Consider the following 23,823-nt stretch of genomic DNA (forward strand, 5'->3'; position numbering starts at 1 on the left):
CCCCTCAGCTCAGGCAGTGATTCCAAGACCAATCAAGGTCAACATAGAGATCTGGCTATTTTCTTTTTTAAAGTTAAATGTCTTCCTGATAGGTTCACAATTTTTCCCAGCTTTATTGAGATCTAATAGACATATAACACAGTGGATGTTTAAAGGGTACATAACATGTTGATTTGATACACTTATATATGGCAAAAAGATTACCACCATAGCATTAGCTAACACCTCCCTCACGTCACATATTTACCATTTCTTTTTGTCCTGAGAACACTTAAGATCTGCTCTCTTAGAGATCTGGCTATTTTTTCAACTTTTCCTCTAGCAGCCTAAGTTAATAAACAGGCCCATCACTTCCAGTGAATCCCATTATAATTAGGTTCCCCGACCCCCAAAGCTACGTCTACCAAAAGACTCAATTATTAAGACAAGTGGTGGCAGATTCCTTGGGTGAGACAAGAGCCTGACCCTTAGAGAGATATGGCCAGCGTCAGATGAAAGGCAGACAGGGACACAGTTCACTGGTTTATTCTCAGACTTGAGATGCCAATTATGCCCTATGGCCTGGGGCGCGGGGGGGGGGCGGGGGGCGGACTTCGGGATCACGCTAGAATCTCTCTCATCATATCCCAGGCCTCCCTAAGGAAGAAGCAGATTAAATATACAACAGAGGGGGTTTTCCCTTTTAATACAGACCCCGGTATAAATAGGGCAGCACCATTAGGATCCTGATTTACACCCCCACCATCTTGGCCCCCAAACCATCTGGCATGGCAAGGTGCATTTGGGGAGATATGGGGGGAAGCAGTATTCAGAGCTAGTGGGGCTGAGGCAGCAGAAGGAACACACAGCTCAGCCTAGGCAAGTCCCACTTCCCTCTGTCGTCTGACCTCAGTCCGTTCACTGTGAACCCACCTGAAAATAGGAATGAGTGAAGGGGTCCCAGCCTGGGATCAGGAGACATCCAGTGCTTAACTATGCGGAAGGTAGCACCAAAGGGTGTTGAGAGCACTGACTGAGGGGTGGGAGGCAGGCATGGGGGGCATTCATCAGCTCTGAGTTAGAAGTTCATTGCATGGGGGTCGGGGGAGGGAGTTGAGCATCGGGTGAGCATGAAAGGCAGACAGAGCCAGACTACAGTTATGCCAGCCGGGGTGAAGTGCAGGGAAACGGGACTCATGGGCCAGGGGAGTCCAGCCTCCAGACCCCCGGAATGGAGAAGGAATAGTGTTTGACCGTGATGAGCAGACTCTCCCCTGGCTCCACAGTCCCAGGAGACGATAAATGTGATGGCTTCAAAGCCTCAGCACCAAATGTGCCCCATCTGGGGTTCCCTCATTTTCCCTCCCACCCCTGAAGCTCTCAGCTGCTAAAGCAGACGGGGCCCAGTTCAAACCCAAACTTCTGGTTCATCTGGCCAAAGTCAGCGGACGCCATGTCCCATAAGGGCAGAAATCCCACTGGGGAAGAGCTGAACTGGAAGAGGGTCTTCGTCTGTCCCTTCCGGAGCTGACGGTGGGAAGACACGGATGCTGAGTCAGGGGCAGGGCAGCCACAGCCTCCTGCCCTGCTCTGGCCAGCCCGTCACCCCTCCCTTACCCTGCAGCCATCATAGGGGACAGTGATGGTGGTTGCTGCCGTCTGGTTGAAGGACAGCTCCTCCCCGTTGGTCCCAAGGAAACTGACAGAGCGGCCATGGTCTCCTGCAGCTTCGTCCAGCCAGGCGGCCGAGTTCTGGCAGGAATATGTGAAGCTCTGGCGGGCTGTGGCACTCAGCAACTTCAGGAAGGTCAACTGTACCACACTCACCGGGGCCCCATCAGCATCCACGTAGGAGAACTGGAGGTGGGACAAAGAAGAGGTGAGGGTGCTCCATTCGCCTCTACTCTTTCTGAGGTACCCACCTCCCAGGATCTCCACCCACTGCAGACCTGCCCGCCCTGCCATGTCCTCATCTTTATCAGCCCCACCAGCCATCCGGCCGTGCATGCTTCTCTTGCAAGCCCCTAGGCACGTGTGGCTACTGAGCCCTTGAAATGCAGCCGGTGAGACCGAGAAAGTTTTCAAAACTTTATTTAAATTTTAATTTTTTTCTGTTGGCACTCATTTTTTAAAAATTGAAGTATTGGGGCTTCCCTGGTGGCGCAGTGGTTGAGAGTCCGCCTGCCGATGCGGGGGACCCGGGTTCGTGCCCCGGTCTGAGAGGATCCCACATGCCGCGGAGCGGCTGGGCCCGTGAGCCATGGCCGCTGAGCCTGCGCGTCCGGAAAGCCCAGATGAAAATTAGGAGCCAGACTACTACAGAAAAAATGGAAACTGAATATTAGAGAATAACCAGCAGTCTGCCATAAATGTCATTTTCTTTTCCTATATCCAACTTCCCTGGAAATGTTGGTGAAAGGTTTACATATTTCTACTCCAGTTGTGAACAAGGTTCACATTCTTGGGCACCTGAGTTCTTTCAGCATCTCCAGTTATTTCATGACAGTTAAAATGAGGAGACTGGTCTACCCAAGTTCCCAAAAAGATCTCTAGGAGATATCATCACTAGTTAGTTAGACTCCCTACTTAGATCGTAGATCCTAAAATGTTTTTGTCAACAGTAGTGACTTTGTAATGTGTCAACCTGATGAGGCTAAAAACTATAAGGCAGACTCTCCCATAAAAAAGAGGGAAATTTCTTTTGTGCATATACCATGATGGTTGTATCATTTTATTGTTTCCTGACGTAGAAAAAAAGCTTAATTGTTCTTTTAACCTTTGAAATTCAGATGTTTCAACAAGACAAAATCCTATTAAGATAAAGTTGTGGGCTAATTTCTAATGATCTGTATATTCTTAGAATGAGACCAAACATTCCAGGTGTCTGATTCTTAGACATATTATTGCTCCATAGCATTAAACACAATGACTTTCTTTAAAAAAAAAAAAAAATTGAGGTATAGTTGATTTATGATGTCGTGTTATTTTCAGATTTACAGTGAAAAGTTTTAGTTATTTGTGTGTGTGTGCGTGTGTATATATATATATATATATACACACATATACTCATATATATATATTATTTTTCAGATTCTTTTCCATTATAGGTTATTACAAGATATTGAATATATAGTTCCCTGTGCTATACAGTAGGTCCTCATTGGTCATCTATTTTATGTATAGCAGTATGTATCTGTTAATCTCAAACTCCTAATTTATCCTTCCCTCCCCTTTCCCCTTCGGTAACTGTAAGTTTGTTTTCTATGTCTGCGAGTCTATTTCTGTTTTGTAAATAAGTTCATTTGTATCATTTTTTTTAGATTCCACATGTAAGTGATATCATATATTTGTCTTTCTCTGTCTGACCTACTACACTTAGTATGCTAATCTCTAGGTCCATCCATTTAAATTTAAATTTTTTGTTTAATTATTTAATTTAAAACTTGTAACGTTAATTTATAACTAATAACTGAGCTTCAATCCATTTAGCAGAAAACTGAGGTTTGGAACAGCTTGAGGATGTGAATCTACTTTTTCAACTGCAGGTTTTATGCAATCTAAGTACTTCCATGGAAAGTTAGTGTCCAAATTACGATGTGCTATAAATATAAAATATGCACAGACTCTGAAGACCTCAGAGGGGAAAAGTTTAAAATGCCTCAATAATTTTTATACTGATATGACAATATTTGGGATATATTGGGTTACATAAAATATATTATTAACTTGAGATAACTGGCTTGGTAACGCGTCCTGGCTTCCTTCTCTTCCCTGTACCCTTTCATGTTCCACAACTGATGTTTTCTGGAATCACGTCCCAGATAAACCCCTTGCAATTGAGTCTTTGCCTCAGGGTCTGTTTCAGGGGAACCCAAACCAAGATACCCCCTGACATTATATTATAGCTTTGTTTCCTTGGTTATTTTGTGTCTGCTTCCTTGGTCATATTCCCAGCAGAATATCACCTTCATGAAGTTAGGAACTTTTCTTTGCTGCTATGTTCCCAATGTTTAGCATACACATATATGCTACATAAACAAATCCCAAATGAACCCAAGATTCCACTCTATCTCGTAAACCTGACCTTCTTGCCATTTACATATCTCAGAACTTCACTAGACATCAGTCCCTCAAACCAGGAACCTGGGTGTCATTCCTATCTCTTCCCTCCCCTGCATCTCATCAATTACTCACCTCATCAATTACTATTGATAGGTCCTATTCACGTGCCATCTCATCAGTTACTAGGTCCTATTGATTTGTTATCTCATCAATTACTAGGTCGCACTGACTTCCCCTCTTAGAGGTTGTTCTAAGCCATGCCCTCCTCTCCATCCCCATAGCACCAGCTCCAGCCTGGTCCCTTCCTTGCTCTCTTGGACCAACACATCAGTCTTCTGGGGCTCCCAGCCTCCAATTTCCCCATCACCACCACCACCAGCTCAGAGGCACTTTTCTATCACAGAGATTTAATCTCGGTGCCTCCCTCACTTAAAAACATTCCATGGCTCCCTACTGCTCATAGATCTTTCTGAGGAAGTGGGCCTAGCTCACACCCACCTCCCCAGACTCTCCTACCACATTCCCCCTCACATTCTCTAGAGCACAGCAAGTCACCTTTTCTTTAAATTTACCAGGCCCTCTCTTGACTCTGGGCCTTCGTATATCCTGTTCCATCTGCCTGGGACACTATTCCTTGTCCTCCCAAACTTGCAACCCAACTTATTCCTTAGACCTCAGCTGAGCTGTGACTTCTACCAGGAAGCCTTCAGGTCCTTCCAGCACTGCCTCTGGATCGCCACCGTGACCTGTGCTTTGCCCTATCCTACGTCTGATGCTGTGATCATCAAGAAGGCGAAGTGAGTCTATCCTGTTCATCTCACCTCCTCCGATTCCCATGCTGGTTCCCACCGATTTTTATACCATCCCCACCTTGGCCTCCAGGGCAACTCACCTTCTCCCCTCGACGGAATGTGCTATACCAGCTTCCCAGCTTTTCTCTGGACCAGGAGGCCAGTTTCACCTGGGGGATGGAGGGGACGGTGTAGCAGGTGCCCCAGGGGGCCACCATGTCCTTTCTGCATTTATCTCCCCACAACAAAAGCTACTGACTGTAAATATCAGGGACTCTCAGTCTGTTCTCTGACTGTTGGACTGGACTTGGCTGGTGCACAGGACAGACCCAAGAGGCTGCGTGTTCCCACCTTCTGAGGCAGCCTCCACCGATGATTGACGAGAGCTGGTGGATAAATGCCCCGGCTCCCTCTCCCCGAGGTGGGGGACAGCTCCCAGGAGCCTACCCTACACTGTCTCCTGGAAGTCCCCAGTGGAACTGAGCCTTGGGTGTCCAGCGGTGATGTTTTAACAGCGCACCCCTTATTGGCTGCCTCCCCTGGCCCCTCTCACTTCCCCCTCCTGGGATCACCTCCTAAATAAATGACTTGCCCTTGTCAAACCCTCATCTCAGGGTCTGTGTCTGGGGAACCCAAACCAAGAATGTTCCTCATTCCCCGCCCCAGCCTCTCTATGGGCAGAAGGAAGATGAGGTGGTGAAAGACCAGGCCTCAGGTGTCAGCAACTGTTTAGAGATCAAGCCCTGCCCTCAAGCCTCCATAAACTGGGTGGGGGTGAGCTCGTCTAAATTTGCATCCACTGGGGTATCTGAGTTCCCACTAAACCAGGGCTCTGACCAGTAAAAAATAAGAATAAATAAGAAGGACATTATTGGGCACTTTCGCAGGCCCTGTGCTTACAACGTGTTTTACCTGCAATAGAGGAATTAACACAGCGACGCACGTAGTCAGTGTTCAATCAGTGTCCCCTGATATGTTCATTGGTGCCCCAATGGCACAACCACCCTATGAGGTAGATACTTTCTTGAACCCCACTTTACAGATGAAAAAACTGAGGTGACATCTGGATTCCAGTCTGAGCAGTCCAGGGTCCAGAAGCTCACTGCTCACCCACTGCCCTCTATAGCTAAGCCTGGTGCTTGGTGTCAGAGGCTGTTAGGCTCAGAGCTCCCTGATGGAGAACCCCAGGATTTCTGGGGAACCAGGTGGAGGGCAGTGAGCCCATGGGGCCTATAAGACAGCAGGTTAGGAGGCACAATAGAGCGTGGTTAAGGGCTGGGACAAGAGGCAGACTGTCGTGGGTAATCTTGTCCCGCTCTGTGCCTCAGTTTCCCTGTCTGGGGGATGATAACAGAATTTTATTTTTTTAATTGAAGAAGAGATGATTTACAATGTTGTGTTAGTTTCAGGTTACAGAAAAGTGATTCAGTTATACGCACATACATATCTATTTTTTTCAGATTCTTTCCCTGTGCTACATAGTATAGTTCCCTGTGCTACACAGTAGGTTCTTGTTGGTCACCTATTTTAGGGATGATAACAGAATGGCCACATCGGTGGTTGTTAATGCAGCCAGGCGCTTAGGGCTGGCACACATACCTGCTATTTCAAGGTTCTCCATCATTATTGATTTCTTTACTAGATTTTCTTATCTGTCTTTCCCCATAGAAAATGAGCTCCATAAAAGCAAAGCAGTTTTTTTTTTTTTTTTTTGGATTCTCTGCTGTAACCCCAGCATTTCAAGGAGTTGGCATACAGTAGGTGCTCAATAGATGTTAGTTGAAGGAAAAATAAAGTCCCAGTCAACGCCTGGTGTGTGTGTGTGGACAGGGTATGAATGAAATGGTTTCCAGAGTCTGGTCCCTCATTCCACCACCACCTCCCACTTCACCCCCAGAGGTACTCACGGTCTCAAACTTCTTGTCTGGGTAAAGGCAGGTCTCTCCTCCCGCCGTGAAGTTGCAGAAAACCCTGAGCGCATCCCGCGCGCAGCCCTGATTGGGGTCAATCCAGTATTCCCCTGCCGCAGAGCCAGGTAGGACAGATGAGCCGGGCGGACCCCAAGGCTCCCCGCCCACCGGGGGAGGGACGGAACCTCACCGTCGGGCAAATGCGGGTGGTTGCGGTGCAACTCGCTGCACACGAGGCCCGGGTTCTCAGCCGTGCCCCGAGGGCGTCGCAGCTGCTCCAGCTCGAAGCTCAGCGACGTGATCGAGGCCAGCACCTCCTCCAGGCCGCCCTCCGGGACTCCCGGGCCCGGGACCGAGCGCCGGTGCCGGCGCAGCCCGTGCAGCTCTGCAGGTGGACCCTGGACGGAGGTGGGGATGGCGGAGAGGTCAGAGACGCAGGAGGAAGAGACAGGGAGAGAGAGGGGCAGAAATGAAAGGCGTGGGGGGCAGAAAGACACAGGGGTGCGGGGAGAGGAGAAAGGGGAGGGCGAGACAGAGACAGGGACAAGGGCAGATAGACAGTCAGAAACAGAGACACGGGAAGGAGAGAGACAGAAGGGCTCAGAGATGGAGAGAGGCCGAAGTGGAGAGAGGATAAAGAGTCAGAACCACAAAGTCAGGCAAAGGAGAGAGAGACAGACAGACAGAGAGAGAGGGTGCCCCCGGAAGAGAGACACAAAGAGAAAATAGTGAAACAAGTGTTTGAGACAGAGACAGAGAAAGGCCAGGAGAGATGGACATACGAGATACGGTCAGAGCCCCCGTGGATGTCCCCCCCAGCACCCTACACACAGCCCAGATCCTCCTTCAGCTTTTGGGGCCACTTCCCACCCCACCTGCACCCCCTGAACACCTGGTGCTCTGCCCAGTTCTGGGCACTGAGGGACCCAAGGGGGACACACTCCAACATAGTCCCTGGGTAACTCACCTGGGGGCCGGGGGGTCCTGGGGGTCCGGTGTCTCCGCGGGGACCTTGGGATCCCTGTAGGGAGAAGTCATTTGGGTGTGAACTCTGCCTATGGAGACCGCTGCCTGCCAACACACACACACACACACACACACACACACACACACACACAGCACTGGGGGTAAGGACGTGCAATTTTCAGCACCAAGCATAAACTGCACATTTTCTTTCTATATGTGAACATCTCTGAAATCATCATCTTAACATCTGTGACAAGTCATAGTTTACTTGGTAGAACTGTTTTCTTCCATAGCAGTTTATAAAATAATGGCTCATCTTACGATGGACGGCATCTTAGATTTGATAAAATACAATGGTAGGTGTTGAATGCCTGACTGACTGAATAAATAAATGAATGAATGCAAAGGCCCTGAGGGTTCTGGCGCAGTGAAGGGGGCTGGGAAGCTGGGATGTGGGAGCCCAAGGGAACAGTGAGTACTCACCAGGGACCCCTTTGAGCCTTTCTGTCCTGGAGGACCCTGTGGGGTAGAGACAGGGAGAGCCAGAGTCCTGGCTGGCCCAGCAAGGTGACCCCACCCCACAAATCCCTCATACTCACCACCACACCTCCGGGTCCAGGGTGGCCCAGAGAGCCGACGGGACCAGGGGAACCCTGGAGAAAGGACATCAGAGTCATCATTGACAGGGTGCATCCCTATGGTCCAGACACATCCCCCAGACAGACTTCCAGTTCCCTCCAAAGAAGACCCCAAACCCCAGATGCAGACTTCAACCTTCAAGTCCCCAGAGAGAGTCCCCCATTTCCTCCAGACACAACCCCTATCATTCTAGACCCAGGCTTCCCACAAATCCCCATACCCACAGTCTCCAAACAAGCCCCACTTCTGCCTTCCCACCACCCTCTGAACACAATCTTCCCACTCGAGGCAGGACACACACTCACAGGTTCTCCCTGGAGGCCAGGGGGGCCTTGCACTCCTGGCAAACCCTGATCCCCTTTCTCACCAGCCTCCCCAGGGGGGCCAATGAGACCAATTAATCCGATGTGGCCCTGGAGGATAAAAGAGGCACACGTGGGGATAGAAGTGTGGACGGGGGATTGGGAGATTTTTCTCCTAGAGCCTTGGAGTAGTAGAGACTCCAATCTCCTAGCCCTCTGGCTACAGAGGGAGGTAAGGGTGGAGGAGGGGGGGTTAAGTGGGGGGGGAGAATAATGGAAGGAGGCATCCTTACCTTTTCCCCCTTGAGGCCAGCATCTCCCTTCAGCCCTGGGAGGCCAGAGGGCCCCTGGAAGGAGAGTTAGGGTCAGCTGGTGAGTCTCAAACAGGAAGCCTCAAGGTCCATGTGAGTGATTGGGGGATGGTCAAATGGGAAATTACCCAGGTTTCAAATGGAATTACCAGGGAAGTGGTCATGCGGATGATGGTCAAGAAAGAGGAGGGATGATGAGAGATGAATGAAGGGGTTTGTTGGAGGATGGCCAACTTGGATGGTCAGTGGTCAACATCAGTGTTGATGGTCAGTGTAGGCTATTAAGATAGGTGGTCTGTTTGGTCAATGTAGACCATCAAGATAGAGGGTCAGTGTGGATAGTCAGTGTAGACCATCAAGACGAAGGGTCAGTGTGGATGGTCAGTGTAGACCATTGAGAGGAGTGATCAGAAGAGATGGTTAGTATAGATGGTCAGGGTTGACCATCAGATGGATAGTCAATGAGTGGTCAGTCTGCAGCGTCAGCATCCATGGTCACTAGATGCTCACTGGATGCCCAGTGTGGTTCCCAGGGCTGGGACCTTAGGGACAAAGAAGCCTCTTACCAGGGGGCCAGGAGGACCCAACTGTCCAGGAGGTCCCAGCAGGCCTGGTTCACCCTAGGGCAAAGCAGAACATGGGGGGCTGAACTCTGCCAGAACACAATGTGGATGTCCCACTGCCCACCAGGGTCAGCTCCTTCTAACTATGGTGAGAAATTATAAGATGGGAGCACATAAGGAAAGCAGGATCCCCACCCCCCGCCCTGTCCCTGTTCCCACCCCACTCACCACAGGGCCGGGGATCCCTCGAAGACCCTCAGGCCCGACATGCCCAGGGGGCCCTCGAGTCCCCACTGGGCCTGTCCTCCCTGGGGGCCCATCAGGACCTGGTTCCCCCTGAAAAGGACAGGGGCAAGGGAGGGGGCAGAGAGAGTCAGGGGGTGGCTGCCTCCCGACCCGCCAGCCAAGAACCAGTGGGCGGGGGGGCAGAACTGGAGCACCTGTGGTGTCCCAGGCCTCTCCCCATTCTGATGGCCCAACTGTTGGCTGACGGGTCAGGATAAGGCCCCCCCACCCCTTGGCAGGGGGCACTCACCTTGGTACCTTTCTCCCCTTCTCTGCCTTCTCGACCCGTGCGACCAGAAGGACCCTTAGGGGAGAAAGTGTGAGTGGGGGGCTGTGAGGTGAGTGGGTGCTCTGGGGATGAGTGGGGGGTTTGTAGGGGGGAGCGGGGGGCTGTGAGAGTGAATGGAACGAAGTTGGAGCCAGGGAAGCCAGGAGGTGGTGGTGGCGTACTCATCACTCACCCTTTTGCCAGGGGGCCCAGAGGGACCGGGTTCCCCAGAAGCACCAGGTGGACCCTGGAGATTATAATCAGAAGGGTAGTTGAGGATGACAGTTTCAGGATGCCTTTTTTTTTTTTTTTAAAACATCTTTATTGGAGTAGAATTGCTTTACAATGGTGTGTTAGTTTCTGCTTTATAACAAAGTGAATCAGTTATACGTATACATATGTCCCCATCAGGATGCCTGTGATGCGAAGACAGCCTTCCCCACATATCACCCAGCACCAGCCAGCCCCCGCCTCTACCCTCAAGCTACTCACATTCATGGGAGGACCCAGAGAGGCAAAGCACGTGCATCTACAAGGGCCCTGGGTACCTCATTAACCCACTCTCCTGACCCCCCAATTCACCCACCCTCCAGCCCTGACCCCCCTCTTCATGCACCACGCCCTCCGTTCCCCTACTCACCAGTCCCCCTACATCTCCAGGGTCTCCCTTCTCCCCTGGGGGGCCGTCTTGACCCTGTGGTGGGAGGAACAAAGTCAGAAGGGGTCATGGGGGTACCTGAGAATTTAGGGGTGAGGTTTGGAGGAAAATGAAGGTTATTTTCTCCATCGACCTTGCCCAGGTCTGTGGGGGCGTTGTGGAGATGGGAACAGAATAGGGAATATGCTGGGCTTTCGAGTAAGGAGGGGTCACACTCACCAAAACCCCAGGGTCTCCGGGGGGGCCTAGGTCTCCTGGGAGCCCTGTGGGGCCCTGGAACACAGAATGATGGATAATTATATCTCTGAATGATGGAGCATTCATTCATTCATTCATTTAACTGTGCCCAGGCACAGTTCCGGTTGCTGGGATACACTGGTGAACAAAACACAAAATCCCAGCCCTGGTAGCAGGAACATTCTCGTGCTTAATGTGAGCTAAGTATGTTCCATGCATCATCTCACTGCATTCTCTAGGCTTGGGCCTCACAGATAGAACTGACCTCAGAGAAAGGACTCGGCAAGTGGTGGGGTGGTGAGATTCAAATCAAGGTCCCTCAGACTCCGAAGCTCCTTGCTGTCCTCCATCCCAACCCCGAGCCCCATCGCCATGGTGGGAGGGGCTCCACCTCTGCCCTGATGGCAAATCCTTCATCAGCCAACTCTGACCCAGCATGAGTCTCAACCTTGACCTTTCCAGCATTGTTAGAACAACTCAGTGTGGAATCAAGTTTCCCCTATTGCAATGACATATAACCACTCCATTTTTATATTGATTCATTCTTTCATTCAATCATTCATTTACTCAGCCATGTTCCGGGTTGCTTGTGGAATCAGCATACTGGAGGATGGGAACCCCCCGGCTGGAAGTTGGGGAGCAGGTTCAAGGTGACACATGTGCTCCTCCCCAAGTCTCTCCCTCCATGTCCCCCAGGACTCACCACGTTCCCTTTTGCTCCATCCTCTCCGGGGGGGCCTTTCTTGCCCGGGGGTCCAGCTGCCCCAGATGGGCCTGCATCCCCCTTTTCACCAATTTCTCCCTTGGGCCCCTTTGCAGAAACAGAGTTCAGAGGCGCCTGGACTCTCCAGAGGTCAAGGGTTAGCATACCTGGACTCAGAAATCTGGGTGGCCTGGGGCTTTCCTGGGGTTAGGGGTCAGAGTAGCCTAGGCTGCCCAAGGGTCAGAGGTCAGAGGAATCTAGGATTTATAGGAGTCAGGGATCAGGATGGTCCAGTTGCCCAGAGGTCATGGGCAAATTTGGGCTAGCCCATGTGCCACCCTGGAGTGAATCAGAAAAGGGATCCCCTCTGGGCAACTCATCCCCAAGCCAGGGCTTGTGGTTTAGATCTGAGCCCCACCTGCCTTCTCAGCCCTACACCCTTGTGCGGTATACAACCTAGAGAACTTTGTGTAGCAACCCTGATACCTTTCAGGGCTCTGTCATCAAGATAACGGGGGATGCCTGTAGGTCCTGGGTCAGTGGGTGACCTAGGGCTGCAGAGGTCATGGTGGCCCTAGATGCCCAGGGGTCAGGGATTCCCTGAGATGGGTACAGGGACACTGGACAAAATCACTCACAGGGATGCCTGGGATTCCTGGGGGTCCCGGGTCTCCAGGCTCCCCTGGCTCACCCTGCAGGAGGCAAAGTGAAGGTCAGGAGAGTTCCCATCCTGGCAGCCACCCCCAGGCAGGACTGGTTGTGCCTCCCCACCCCAGGCAGACTCCTGTTCTCTCTCTCTCTCACCTTCTCACCCACTGCTCCAGGCTGACCAACTCCCCCAGGCAGCCCTGGAGGACCCTGGAGAGACAGCAAGGGGTACAGCTGGGACTGTGCGATCCCAGCAGCCCCTTCTTGGGAAAGCTATGTCCTCACCTCTGAGGCATCCTGCCCTCCCCCAGAGTCCTCACCTCTGATCTGCTGGGTCCCTGGGGACCCCGAGGGCCTGGAGCTCCATGGGGACCCTGTGGGACAGTCAGAAGAGCATCCAGTGACCCCACGGTCTTTCAAAACTCCACTAATCACAAACACCACCCTTGATGCTGGTGAACCACATGATCCTTAAAGTGACAATGTGACCTGTGACCCCCCCAAATTGGTTTAATGGCCACCCCTGCCCTACCACCACCACCCCGTTTTCCCCCATTGCCCATACCATGGACCCTACATCTCCAACTTCCCCCTTTTCTCCAGGAGGGCCTGGCATCCCCTGTGGAACAAAGAAGCAAAATTGGGGCACAAAGTGGGAAGGACCAGAGGCTGTACCCCCAAACTCAGACACCTACCTGCAGGCCAGGGGGGCCAATCACCCCCATGAAGCCTCTCACTCCATCATCTCCTTTCTGCCCAAAGAGGCCTGGAGGTCCCTGGTGTCCCTGAGCCCCATCTGCCCCCTGGGGGGAGGACAGGGCAAAGCACAGTTAGGGTCTGTGTCAGGGGTTGGAGAGAGGCTCAAGGTCAAAGACAGGATTGAGGCTCAGGGTTGGGATTCAGTTTGGAGAGGGTCAGGACTGGGTTTGGAGTTGGGGATGCAGGTTAAGCGTCAGAGATTAGCAATGAAGTCAAAGGTTGAGTCAAAGTTTTTCTAAAATCTTTGCATTGGGTGGTGACTCAGGGTCAAGCTGAGGTCAGTTAAGGTGGTGAGGGGAAGGTCCAGATGGGGTTGAGATGTACGGTAGGGTTTGAGGTTAGGGCCAAGGTAGAATCAGAGTTTGAGCCCAGGTTTGGGGTCTGCATTGGAGGGTGGGTCAGGACTGGGGTTAAGGGTAAGACTGGGTCAGGTTCGGCTAATGTTGGATGTGAAGGTCAGGTCTGAGTCGGGATTGAGGTTAAGGTCACAAGCAGTGTTGAGATTAGGGCTGTGATGGGGTTCAGGGGTTGAGGTCAGGACTGAGTCAGATTCTGGGGTGAGCTCATATTGAGTGTTGGCATGGAGGAGTAGGTCAGTGTCAGGGCTGAGTTTGGGCCTGAGTCACCATGGAGAACACTGTCCCTTCCCACTGGGGATCCAGGGGATGGCCACAAAACTGGGATCACTCACCGGGGAGCCTGGGTGTCCCACAAGACCCCGTATCCCTGTTGGTCCAGGTGGGCCCTGGAGAAGGGAACAGAGTAAAAAACCCTTCAGGGGCTTCCCTGGTGGCGCAGTGGTTGAGAGTCCGCCTGCCGATGCAGGGGACACGGGTTCGAGCCCCGGTCTGGGAGGATCCCACGTGCCACGGAGCGGCTGGGCCCGCGCGTCTGGAGCCTGTGCTCCGCAACGGGAGAGGCCGCAACAGTGAGAGGCCCGCGTACCGCAAAAAAAAACCCCAAACCCCTCAGGTTCAAGATTGGGGGGGGGTGGAAACACTAGAGATGTCAATCACTGCACCCCTGTCCACTCCCTCCACCAAGAAGCTGCATTTCCCTCCCCCAACCCTGTCTTCCTAGCTACCAACTCATGGGACCAGACAGAGTATGTAATCCTAAGTTTGGCCCATCAGGACGTTTGCCCAAAAGTCCCAGGGACTGAGCTGGCTCCCTGATGCTGGGCGCTGCGGCCGAATTTCCGGAGGGAAGCTGGGGGTGCAGTTAGCCCCTTTATTCCAGGTAGCTTGAGTGGCTTCTGTTACTTGCAGGTGTCAAGTTGGGTCTCATGAAGGCAGGAAGCTCCGTGGCCTCCCCCCAGCCATCCTCCACATCCCTCTCCCCTCCCCAAGGACCATCCCCCTCACTGGGGCCCCCCACTCACCGCATCCCCCTTGTCGCCTTTGCTGCCCTTGTGACCCGGGGCTCCCACTTCACCCTGCAGAGGAAAGAGGATGAGGGAGGATCATGCCTCCCTCTACCCCCATCCTCCCCCCAGCCCCTCCCCTTCCATGAACACTCTCACCTTGTCCCCTTCCTCGCCAGAAGGCCCCACAGCTCCAGGGGATCCAGGAAGCCCCAGGGGCCCTGGGATCCCATCTTTGCCAGTGGGACCAGGGGGGCCGCGTTCACCCTGATGGGCGGAGTGGAAAGGAGTATGTCAGGGCCAGGGCAGAAATGAGCTCCTGATATGTAGAGGGCTGGGTCTGGGGGATGCCTGGGGGATGGGGGGCAGGCACTTACCGGGGACCCCTTCTCGCCTGCAGGGCCAACAGGGCCTTGGCCTCCACTTTGGCCAGGAAGCCCAATGCCCCCTGCTGGGCCTACAGGGCCGCGCTCCCCAGGGGAGCCCTGAAAACAGGGGTGAAGGGTCAGGGATAATAGCAGTAGTGGTAATTCTCATTTATTGGAGGGTTTTCAAGCAGTCAGGCCCTGAGTTAGGTGGTTACCAGCACATCCAATCTATTCCCCCAGGCAGCAGCCAGAGGGCACTGTGAACACCTGAGTCAGCGCATGTGCCTCCCCTCCCTGCCCACATCCCTCTGGGGCTCCCACCCCACTTGTTGAAAAAAAGGTTTTCCTGGCAGGCTACAAGGTCCTGCACCACTATGCTCTCATCCCCTCCCACTCACCCTAGGCTCACTCCCCTCCAGCCACACAGCCCTGCTCACTGCTTCCTCCAGCCTCAGGACTTTGCACATGCCGTTCCCTCTGCCTGGCACACTCTTCCCCCGAGACACCCACATGGCTCCTCCCTCACCGCCTTCAGGTCTCAGCTCAAATGTCACCTTCTCAGGAGGCCTTCCCTGGCCTGCCTGTTTCAACGGCTCTCCCCTTCTGCCCCTTACTCTGCGCTAGCTATTTTGCCTTGTGGCATTCATCGCGGCTGATCCCTTATCTCCCTGGCTAGATCGTAGTAAACTCCAGGAGAAAGGTTTTTAAACGCTGATGTCTGACACGCAGGTAAGTATGTGCCCAATGGATCATCTCGTTGAGATTTACAATCATCTAGGAGATGGGACTATTTTACAGACAAGGAAACTGAGGCTTGCGCAGTGACACGACTGCCCAGCCAGGGAGCGGCAGAGTTGGCCGTGACCCCGACCTGTTTGGCTCCCCAAATAGCAGACTTGATGAGGAAAATACCCAGCTTCCCAGAAACCCTGAGACCCCTGCACCCTGCCCGCCACACAGCAGACAGGTTTACACTTACGTTAGCCCCGACGGGGCCGGGGGGGCCCTTGTCACCCTTCAAACCAGTAGGTCCCTGAGGAGGAGATGATTCACAGCTGAGAGACTCCCAGAGGTGCCCCCGGGTCCTGTCCTCACTCTGGGGGGCTCAGAGTTCCCCACCCGCTTCCCGGCCACTGAGGTTCAGGGATCTGTCCCTCCTGCAGCCATTATGTTACTATCACTTTTGCCCCTCCCCTGGGCCCCCCTTTCCTCCTCTGCTTCACAGCCCAGCCAGGCACATTCAGGAGGGGCTCCAAACGATACTCACTGGGTCCCCGGGGGCTCCTTGGGGACCAGGGAAGCCCCTGCGTCCAGGTGGCCCTTCCTTCCCAAAGGGTCCCAGTGGTCCCAGGTCCCCCTGGAGGAGTGCAGAAGAGGGAGGTCAGACTCCAGAGAAGAATGAGGGCGTCTCCCCTCAATCTGTGAGTCTGGGCCCCTGCCCCACGGGGTTGATCCTGAGCCTGGAGGTGCCGTGGGGACGTTGAGGGACCTTTGGGGTCACTTGATGAGATCTCCCGCGCGGCAGGGTCTCACCTTGGCCCCCTCTCTGCCTTCCAGGCCCGGAAGACCTTGTTCACCAGGAGATCCAGGGGGGCCTGGGGGCCCCCTCTCACCCAGAGGCCCTGCTTCTCCCGTCTTTCCCTGGAGAGGAAGAAGGCTCATCTTGAATGGAGGTGGCCTGGGGTGGGGGTCTGCCTGAGATCACCTCCCGCCCCCCCAAATACCCCCGAACTGGTGCAAAACGAGGGAGACCTGTGGGGTCCACTCTGACCTGAGGACCCACGACACCAGCTGGTCCAGGTGGGCCTGTCTGACCTTGGAAGCCCTGAGGAGAAACATTAAAAGGAGGTGTCATGAAAAAAAACAAAAACAAACAAACAAAAGGAGGTGTCATGGAGGGGAAGAAATGGAAAGCCTAATGGGGTCATGGGTCGGAGGTCAAAGGGTTTCTCACCAATTCTCCTCTAGGTCCAGGGTGCCCAGGTGGCCCGTCTTTCCCTTGGGGGCCCTGAGGGACAAGGTGGGAGAGAGTTGAGGCACAAACATGGAGTCCCCCCACTGCCTGGTTCCCCCTTCCCCCCCCAGCAGGGTGAGCTCACTTACAGGGGGACCCCTTGGTCCAGAGAACCCAGGAGGGCCTTGCAGACCTGGGAGGCCCTGAAATGGAAGCAGAAATCATTCACTCATCCTTCCCGCCTGCCCCTGAGTCCCACATAATGACAACAGTATGTTGGGTGCTTCCTGCAGGCCAGGCATGGGGTCAAGCATTCTATGCACAGGAAGTCATTTCATTCACCACCGCAGCCCTTTGGGATGGGGACTGTGGTTATTCCCATTTGATAGAGTTGGAAACTGAGGCACAGAGACGTTAAGTGACTCACCCAAGGTCACACCGCAGGTGAATGGCAGAGCTAAGACTTGAACTCACAGCTCTCTGATTTCAGAGGCTGTGCTTTTTCGCCATTCTGCACTATAATGTCTCCCCACCTTCTGGGCTTGTCTCCTACCCAGAATCACACACACACACACACACACACACACACACTCACTCACTCACTCACCTTTTCTCCAGGGAACCCAGGGGCTCCGTCCTGGCCCACATCACCCTAGGAGAGAATGAATGAGACTCAGGCTGCAGAACAAACAACGAGGAGGTATTGGGTGGGACTTGGTGAGCCTGGGGCAGAGGGCCTGCTTGGGGGGCCTGACCGCCCACCCACCCCATACCTTGGGGCCTGGTTGCCCTGTGGCACCTGGTTGGCCCCTCTCTCCACGGGAGCCCTGAATAGAAAAGAAGCAAACATTGGAAGTGAGAGGGTGGGGGAGCCTAGGAGATGAGGATGAGTCCTCTGGGTCCCCCCACCATGACTACCTGAAGTAATCCAAACCCTCTTCCCACCCACATCTCCTCTCGCAGCCCCTCCTTCCAGCCCTGCCCCCATTTTCTTACTGGTGGTCCCCGCTCTCCTTCCAGGCCTGGCTGCCCAGCCTTCCCCTGGAATGTAAATTAGATGAGGGGGAAGCAGAAGAGGGTGATGGTGCAAATACAGGACACAAACACACAAATGCACCCAGTCAGAGACCTGGAAAGATGTCTGCCCTACATTCATTTGCAAGCCTTTCACTCACACGCACGCATAAGTACAGTTTACACATGCAACTACGCAAAGATCATAGGCACCCAATTATATTATGATTACACCTACAGGTCCACACAGAGAAGCACATTTGCTCACACAGACACCTATTTATCACAGCTGCATGGTATGCACACATGACTGCATGCCATCGCAGCATGCAAGGGGTGACCGCAGCTTCGAGATGACACTCGGAGCCTGTCATGTAATATGTCCCTTGCACATGTATCTATCCAGTGTAAACACGTATGTGCATGGATTCATGTGAGGACACGGTCCTGATAAACACAGCAGTATACAAACCCTCATGTGCATATACACAATGTCCATTTGCACAGCTACAGTGCACACATAGCGAAACAACGCATGCATGTATACACAATCCCCCAGGTGTGCAGAAACACACACATATGTGTATCTCCCTATTCTTTCACACACTTCGACATACCCCCTCACACATGTATGCCCATAGTCACGCAATGTACGTGCAGCTGGTGCCCTCGTTCACCCAGTCACAGGCCCCTAGGCTGCAGCACCCAGACCCCATCTAATCTGCACTGAAAGGCACATGGGATCCACATGCATACACAGACACGCAGGCACATGTGCTGTAATACCAGGTGGGATCACCTACATGTGCCCTGCATTGCACATGGCAATATGTGTGCACACAAGTGCTTCCAGGCATAGACACAGCCACCTAGGGCCCCACGTGCTATCACGCACAGCCATACACTGTCTTTCTCTCGTGCCAGCCCTTCCCTCTCCACTGACCCCTGGAGTGTGACTCACCCTCTTCCCTTTTTCTCCTAACGGTGCCAGGGGCCCGGGAAAACCAATAGATCCCTGAGTAAAGAGAATGAGAGAAAAGACATGGGTGTGAGGAGTGGGTGACGTTAGCCCCTCACCCTATTCAGCCACCCCATCTTTTTCAGGCATTTCCAGGCCAATGATTCCAGAAAGTTCTTTGGCCCCTCCAGCCCCAATGAGCAGCCCCTTCCTTGCTCACTGCATTCCAGCCACACTGGCCTCTTTAATGCTACTCAGATACCAGTACATTCCTGCCTCAGGACCTTTGCACTGGCTGCCTTTGCCTAAAATTCTCTTCTCTCAGATCCCCACAAAGCCAGCTACTCCTCATCATTTAAATCTCATTCAGACATCACCTCCTTAGAGAAGCCTTCCGCCATCATCCTGACCACCACATCCTTAAGTCATGCTCTGTTTATCACGTCCTATTTTGTTTCCCCTATAATATTTGTATTGAAATGACCTTGCTCATCTGTTTACTTATTCAATGACTAGGACATAATGCTCTGGTCTTATTCCCTACTGCCTGGCACATGGTGGTGGCTTACTCAATACTTGTTAATTAACTGCCTCCAGTACTTGCTTTCCTGCCCATCGTCCCTTGACCTGAGGGAAAACATCATATGCTCTGATATCCCCTCTCACCCCTCACTGTGTTTTGAATCCTAGATCCATCACTAAATTGGCTGTGTGGCCCTGGACAAATGGATTGACCCCTCTGAGCATCAGTCTCCTTTGTAGCCTGGGGATACCAACAATACCTCCTTTACAAGGTTTTCGTTAGGATTAAATGGGATATATATAGAAAGTGGGTTTGTTTTTTTTTTTAAAGGTACTTGGCACATAGTATGTGCTCAAGAAATATTAGCTGTCTTTGTTATTCATGCTGATTATTAGTAAGTGCTATGGACTGAATGTTTGTGTCCTCCCAAAATTCATATGCTGAAGCCTCAGTCCCTAGTGTGATATTTGGAGGTTGGGCCTTTGGGAAGTAAGTAGGTCATGAGAGTGGGGCCCTCGTGAATGGGATTAGTGTCTTTATAAGAAGAAGAGGAGACTAGATTTCTCTCTCTCTCTCTCTCTCTCTCTCTCCTTCTCCCTCTCCTTCTCCCTCTCCCCTATGTGAGGACAAAGACAGAAAATGTTCATCTACAAACCAGGAGAAAAGCCCTCACCAGAATCCAACCGTGCTGGCACTCTGATCTCAGACTTCTGGCCTCCAGAACAAATTTCTGTGTTTAAATCACCCAGTCTAAGGTATTTTTATTCTAGCAACCCAAGCTGAATAAGACACTGACCTCAACGAAGCCAACATATCAGGCCTCCTGTAAAGTATTCATTGCTTGTTGCCCAAGACGCACTGATCAGTCTTGGCTAGGAGGCTTCGTTCTAACTCCCATGAATTTCTGTGTCAACAGACTGAGTTCTGCTCTTAGTTTTGATACCTTGAGTTAATCCCAAACCTATTTATGTCAGTTGCCCTTGCTACTGGGGTCATGTGACTTAATGAAACCTTACAAAAACTGATGAAATGTAGAAAGGGAAAAGAAAGATATCTGTAGAATCTAGGTTAAATGGGAAAGACTCAATGTAAAGGGAAGTCACTAAGAAAAAAACACTGTCAAATTAGGCATGGGCAAGATGACTGCTAGATCGAGATACCAAAAGTGTGGAACTCAAGAAGGATTCTGTACTCAGATTTCTTCCCAAGTGTCTTTGCTTTTCTGCTTCACTTTATGTAACAAAAAACTATAAATCACCAGTCATGTAATATGGCTGTGGTTTAGGCAGAGAGACATGTCTTACTAATAGCCTCACTCATCAAAACATTGGCAGCCAAATGTACAGTTTTACATAAGTACATTCTAAGTTATAATTAATTCAAGATATGTAAGATATGCATTTTTTATGATTCTCCCCCTTACTGACTTGTTTGAACCAACCTCAATCATACCACATAAGAAGGATCCTACAGTTTTATTATCACCAAAATCATCAGTTTTATCATAACCAAACTGATGAGGTAGATACTACTGGTAACTGAGAAAATGGGTTCAACAGACTTGTTCCAGATCATTTAGCAGGTAAGGTGTGACTTACTCCAGGTCACTTAGCAGATAAGGCTGGGTATTTGAGCCTAAGTTTGTCTGATGCCAAAGCCCACACCTTACACTTTCAATACCCCATGGGGTGGACAGCTCACACCCTCAGACCACAGCCTGGATCCCCCAGATGTTAATCAGTCTCTGAACCCTGCCCTTGCCCACCACCCTCCTGCTAGCTTCTGACCTTAGGGCCTGGACGTCCTGGGTAACCTGGGAGACCCGGCACCCCAAGCTTGCCCTGCAGAGAGATTACGGGACAAAGGTCAGAGCCTGCAACTTGGAGGTAAGTGGGGGAGGGGCAGGAAGGCTGGGGCATGGTTGCAGGGGTAGGAGCGGGGGATTCAGGGAAACATGGGTTCAGGTCCTGGCCCCTGCCTGCTAGGGGCATGTCCTTGGGCAACTCATTCAACCATTCCAAATCTCAGTTTCCTTGTCTGTAAAATGGGGGTAAAAATGTCTGTTGCCTGTGGTGGTTGTGGGGATAAAAATAAGATAAAGTGCATGGAATTGCTCTGGAATGCTGAGCTGGGGAATTGAAGGAGCCGAGAGCCTCCTGAAGCTGGAGACAAAAGAGCAGAGGACAGAAGGCAAAGGGCCAGGGAACACCTTGCCTGCAGGCTAGAAGCTGGGGTATAGACTGGAGGGGGTGACCAGGTCCACTCACCTTCTCCCCAGCTGAGCCTGGGGGCCCCTCCTCACCAGCAAGCCCCACCTGCCCCTTCAGCCCTTCAGGACCATCCTCTCCCCGAGGACCTGGGGGTCCGGGTTGCCCCTGGAATAGAAAAGGAGAAGCCCTGACATCAGTCCCTTTGTCACTCCTGTCTTTGCCCCAGTTCACCCCCTCCCTCTCTCTCCCAAGTCCCCCAGATCCACCAGACCCCTCCTCTGGAGGTCATCTTACCCAATCGCCTTTGAGCCCCACGTCACCCTTGAAACCTGGGAAGCCAACCTCTCCCTGGGTGGGAGATAGTACAGAGATCAGATGTCAGGGCTTCAGGGAAGGGACACAGCCAGAGCCCCATTATTAGGGCTCCCCCCTCAAGGAATTCCCTCCCTTCTCACCTTCTCTCCTTTCTCCCCCTGGAGGCCCCGGTTGCCAGAGGTACCCTGAAAAATATAAAAGCTCTCAGGTCCTCCCTCCCCCCACTTAAGAAGGGCCCCAGACTCGGGCCCCAGACTCGGGCCCCAGACTCGGGCCCCAGACTCAGTCCCCTGCCCTGAAACAGCCAGGAGAGTCCCAAGCAGATGTCAGACTGGAGGAAGTGGGGTGAGGGTCAGCCCCAGAGGAAATTATCTTTCCCCAAAGTCTGCTAGTATGGTGTGCAAGAGGCTGCCTCTCCCCCGCCCCTTCCCGCTGGCAGCCTCCCAAGGTCATCTGTGTGGGGGAGTGCAGGGAAGGCCAAATTTCCAAGTAATTGATTCCCATCTCCCGGGGACACTGTGTCCACAGTTCCTTCTGGCAGGAGAAAGAGGATGAGCATTCCAGGCCCCGGCTGCATTCTAAAGGCAAAGGAATGTTTCCCATTGCGCTGGCTACAATGCAACTCTGTGCCTGGCAACAAGGGGAGTCTGTGCTTGGCTACAGCAAGACTGCTCAGTGCAAGCCCAGATGCTGCTCAAGCCAAATCCTGGGCTTGGGCCACAAGAAAAGCTGCACTTGGCTACAGTGTAACTGAGCTCAGCCACTAAAATGAAATTGTACTTGGATACAATACAACTGTGTTTTCACAATAGCATGACTGTTTCCAGCCACAGGGAGACACGATATTAACCGAACTCAGTGACTACAACAAAATTATACTTGGATACAATATAACTGTCTGGGGTTTTTTTTGTTTTTCTGTTTTTGTTTTTTTGTTTTTTTGCGGTACGCGGGCCTCTCACCGTTGTGGCCTCTCCCGTTGTGGAGCACAGGCTCCGGATGCCCATGCTCAGCATCCATGGCTCACGGGCCCAGCCGCTCTGGGGCATGTGGGATCCTCCCGGACCGGGGCACGAACTCGTGTCCCCCACATCGGCAGGCGGACTCTCAACCACTGCGCCACCAGGGAAGCCCTAACTGTGTGTTTTGACAATAGCATGACTGTCTCTAGCCACAGGGCAGTTCATTGACCACAGTGTAACTGAGCTTGGCTACAGTTGTTCTCTGGCCATGGCTACCATGTAACTAGACTCAGCAACAACATAGCCTTCAACTGTATATAGAAAACCATGCCTGGCTACAATGGAACTCTGAGTTTGGACACCCACAGTATTGTGTGGCCAGCTACAATATAACCACCTCCTTGGTTATAGTGTAACTAAGCTTGTCTATAATGCAAAAAAAGGAGGAGCCAGCTCTTGGCTACCATCAAACTCTGTTTTTATACTACAGGTAATGGATACTGGTACTTGGCTACAATGTAACTGGACTCAGCTACCATATAGATGTGAATTCCAATGTCCCTGCACTTGGTCAACAGTGAATCTCTATTCAGTACAGCTCTCAGCTTGTCTTAGCATTTCTGAGCTTGCAGGTTGTATGGCTCTGGGCTTGAGCTTTAAAACAACCCTCTGCTTGATTACAGTGTGCTGACCTGGACCTGGATGTGATGTGTGTGCTTACAGTGAAATGGGTTCAGCCTCCAACGGGTTTAACTGTTCTCAACTACAAGGTGACAACCATGCTGTACTGTGACCCTTTGGCTTTTCAGCTCCAAAGTAGCTATATATTGTCACTTCTACCACACCTTGCCTGGCAGACTGATTCCTCTCATCACACACACAGAAGTTTCTGATAGAGCGGGCTTCCAGAGGTCAATGCTGATGAATCAACCCTATCTGCAGGGAATTCCCTGGCAGTGCAGTGGTTAGGGCTCCACACTTTCACTGCCCAGGGCCTGGCTCTGATGCCTGGTCGGGGAACTAAGGTCCCACAAGTCGCGCAGCACGGCCAAAAAAAAAAAAAAAAAAAAAAAAA

The 23,823-nt window shown here is 52.1% G+C and overlaps 1 protein-coding gene across 2 annotated transcripts in view; it reads right to left on the bottom strand.

The window, feature by feature from the left end:
• Nucleotides 1-508: 508 nt before the first annotated feature.
• COL5A3 (collagen type V alpha 3 chain) overlaps nt 509-23,823 on the bottom strand; it is a 38,573-nt gene continuing 15,258 nt past the window's right edge. The window contains exons 28-67 of one of the 2 annotated variants that reach the window (XM_007460642.1): nt 21,927-21,971; nt 21,766-21,819; nt 21,529-21,636; nt 21,049-21,102; nt 18,742-18,795; nt 17,763-17,807; nt 17,540-17,593; nt 17,374-17,418; nt 16,916-16,969; nt 16,767-16,820; nt 16,584-16,637; nt 16,346-16,453; nt 16,080-16,169; nt 15,792-15,845; nt 14,822-14,929; nt 14,604-14,711; nt 14,463-14,516; nt 13,773-13,826; nt 13,018-13,125; nt 12,888-12,941; nt 12,643-12,696; nt 12,479-12,532; nt 12,313-12,366; nt 11,675-11,782; nt 10,954-11,007; nt 10,717-10,770; nt 10,270-10,323; nt 10,059-10,112; nt 9,752-9,859; nt 9,527-9,580; nt 8,943-8,996; nt 8,653-8,760; nt 8,308-8,361; nt 8,192-8,227; nt 7,710-7,763; nt 6,933-7,140; nt 6,740-6,852; nt 4,934-5,002; nt 1,597-1,836; nt 509-1,506 (exon numbers count right to left, since the gene is read on the bottom strand). In XM_007460642.1, coding sequence (XP_007460704.1) covers nt 1,360-1,506; nt 1,597-1,836; nt 4,934-5,002; nt 6,740-6,852; nt 6,933-7,140; nt 7,710-7,763; nt 8,192-8,227; nt 8,308-8,361; nt 8,653-8,760; nt 8,943-8,996; nt 9,527-9,580; nt 9,752-9,859; nt 10,059-10,112; nt 10,270-10,323; nt 10,717-10,770; nt 10,954-11,007; nt 11,675-11,782; nt 12,313-12,366; nt 12,479-12,532; nt 12,643-12,696; nt 12,888-12,941; nt 13,018-13,125; nt 13,773-13,826; nt 14,463-14,516; nt 14,604-14,711; nt 14,822-14,929; nt 15,792-15,845; nt 16,080-16,169; nt 16,346-16,453; nt 16,584-16,637; nt 16,767-16,820; nt 16,916-16,969; nt 17,374-17,418; nt 17,540-17,593; nt 17,763-17,807; nt 18,742-18,795; nt 21,049-21,102; nt 21,529-21,636; nt 21,766-21,819; nt 21,927-21,971 — 3,090 coding nt within the window. In that variant the 3' untranslated portion in view covers nt 509-1,359. The remainder of the gene's footprint in view (nt 1,507-1,596; nt 1,837-4,933; nt 5,003-6,739; nt 6,853-6,932; nt 7,141-7,709; nt 7,764-8,191; nt 8,228-8,307; nt 8,362-8,652; nt 8,761-8,942; nt 8,997-9,526; nt 9,581-9,751; nt 9,860-10,058; nt 10,113-10,269; nt 10,324-10,716; nt 10,771-10,953; nt 11,008-11,674; nt 11,783-12,312; nt 12,367-12,478; nt 12,533-12,642; nt 12,697-12,887; nt 12,942-13,017; nt 13,126-13,772; nt 13,827-14,462; nt 14,517-14,603; nt 14,712-14,821; nt 14,930-15,791; nt 15,846-16,079; nt 16,170-16,345; nt 16,454-16,583; nt 16,638-16,766; nt 16,821-16,915; nt 16,970-17,373; nt 17,419-17,539; nt 17,594-17,762; nt 17,808-18,741; nt 18,796-21,048; nt 21,103-21,528; nt 21,637-21,765; nt 21,820-21,926; nt 21,972-23,823) is intronic. The other variant, XM_007460641.1, reaches the window with a different exon arrangement.

Source organism: Lipotes vexillifer, unplaced genomic scaffold, assembly GCF_000442215.2.
Source record: "Lipotes vexillifer unplaced genomic scaffold, Lipotes_vexillifer_v1.1 scaffold1011, whole genome shotgun sequence".
In the NCBI taxonomy this organism is placed as follows: domain Eukaryota; kingdom Metazoa; phylum Chordata; class Mammalia; order Artiodactyla; family Lipotidae; genus Lipotes; species Lipotes vexillifer.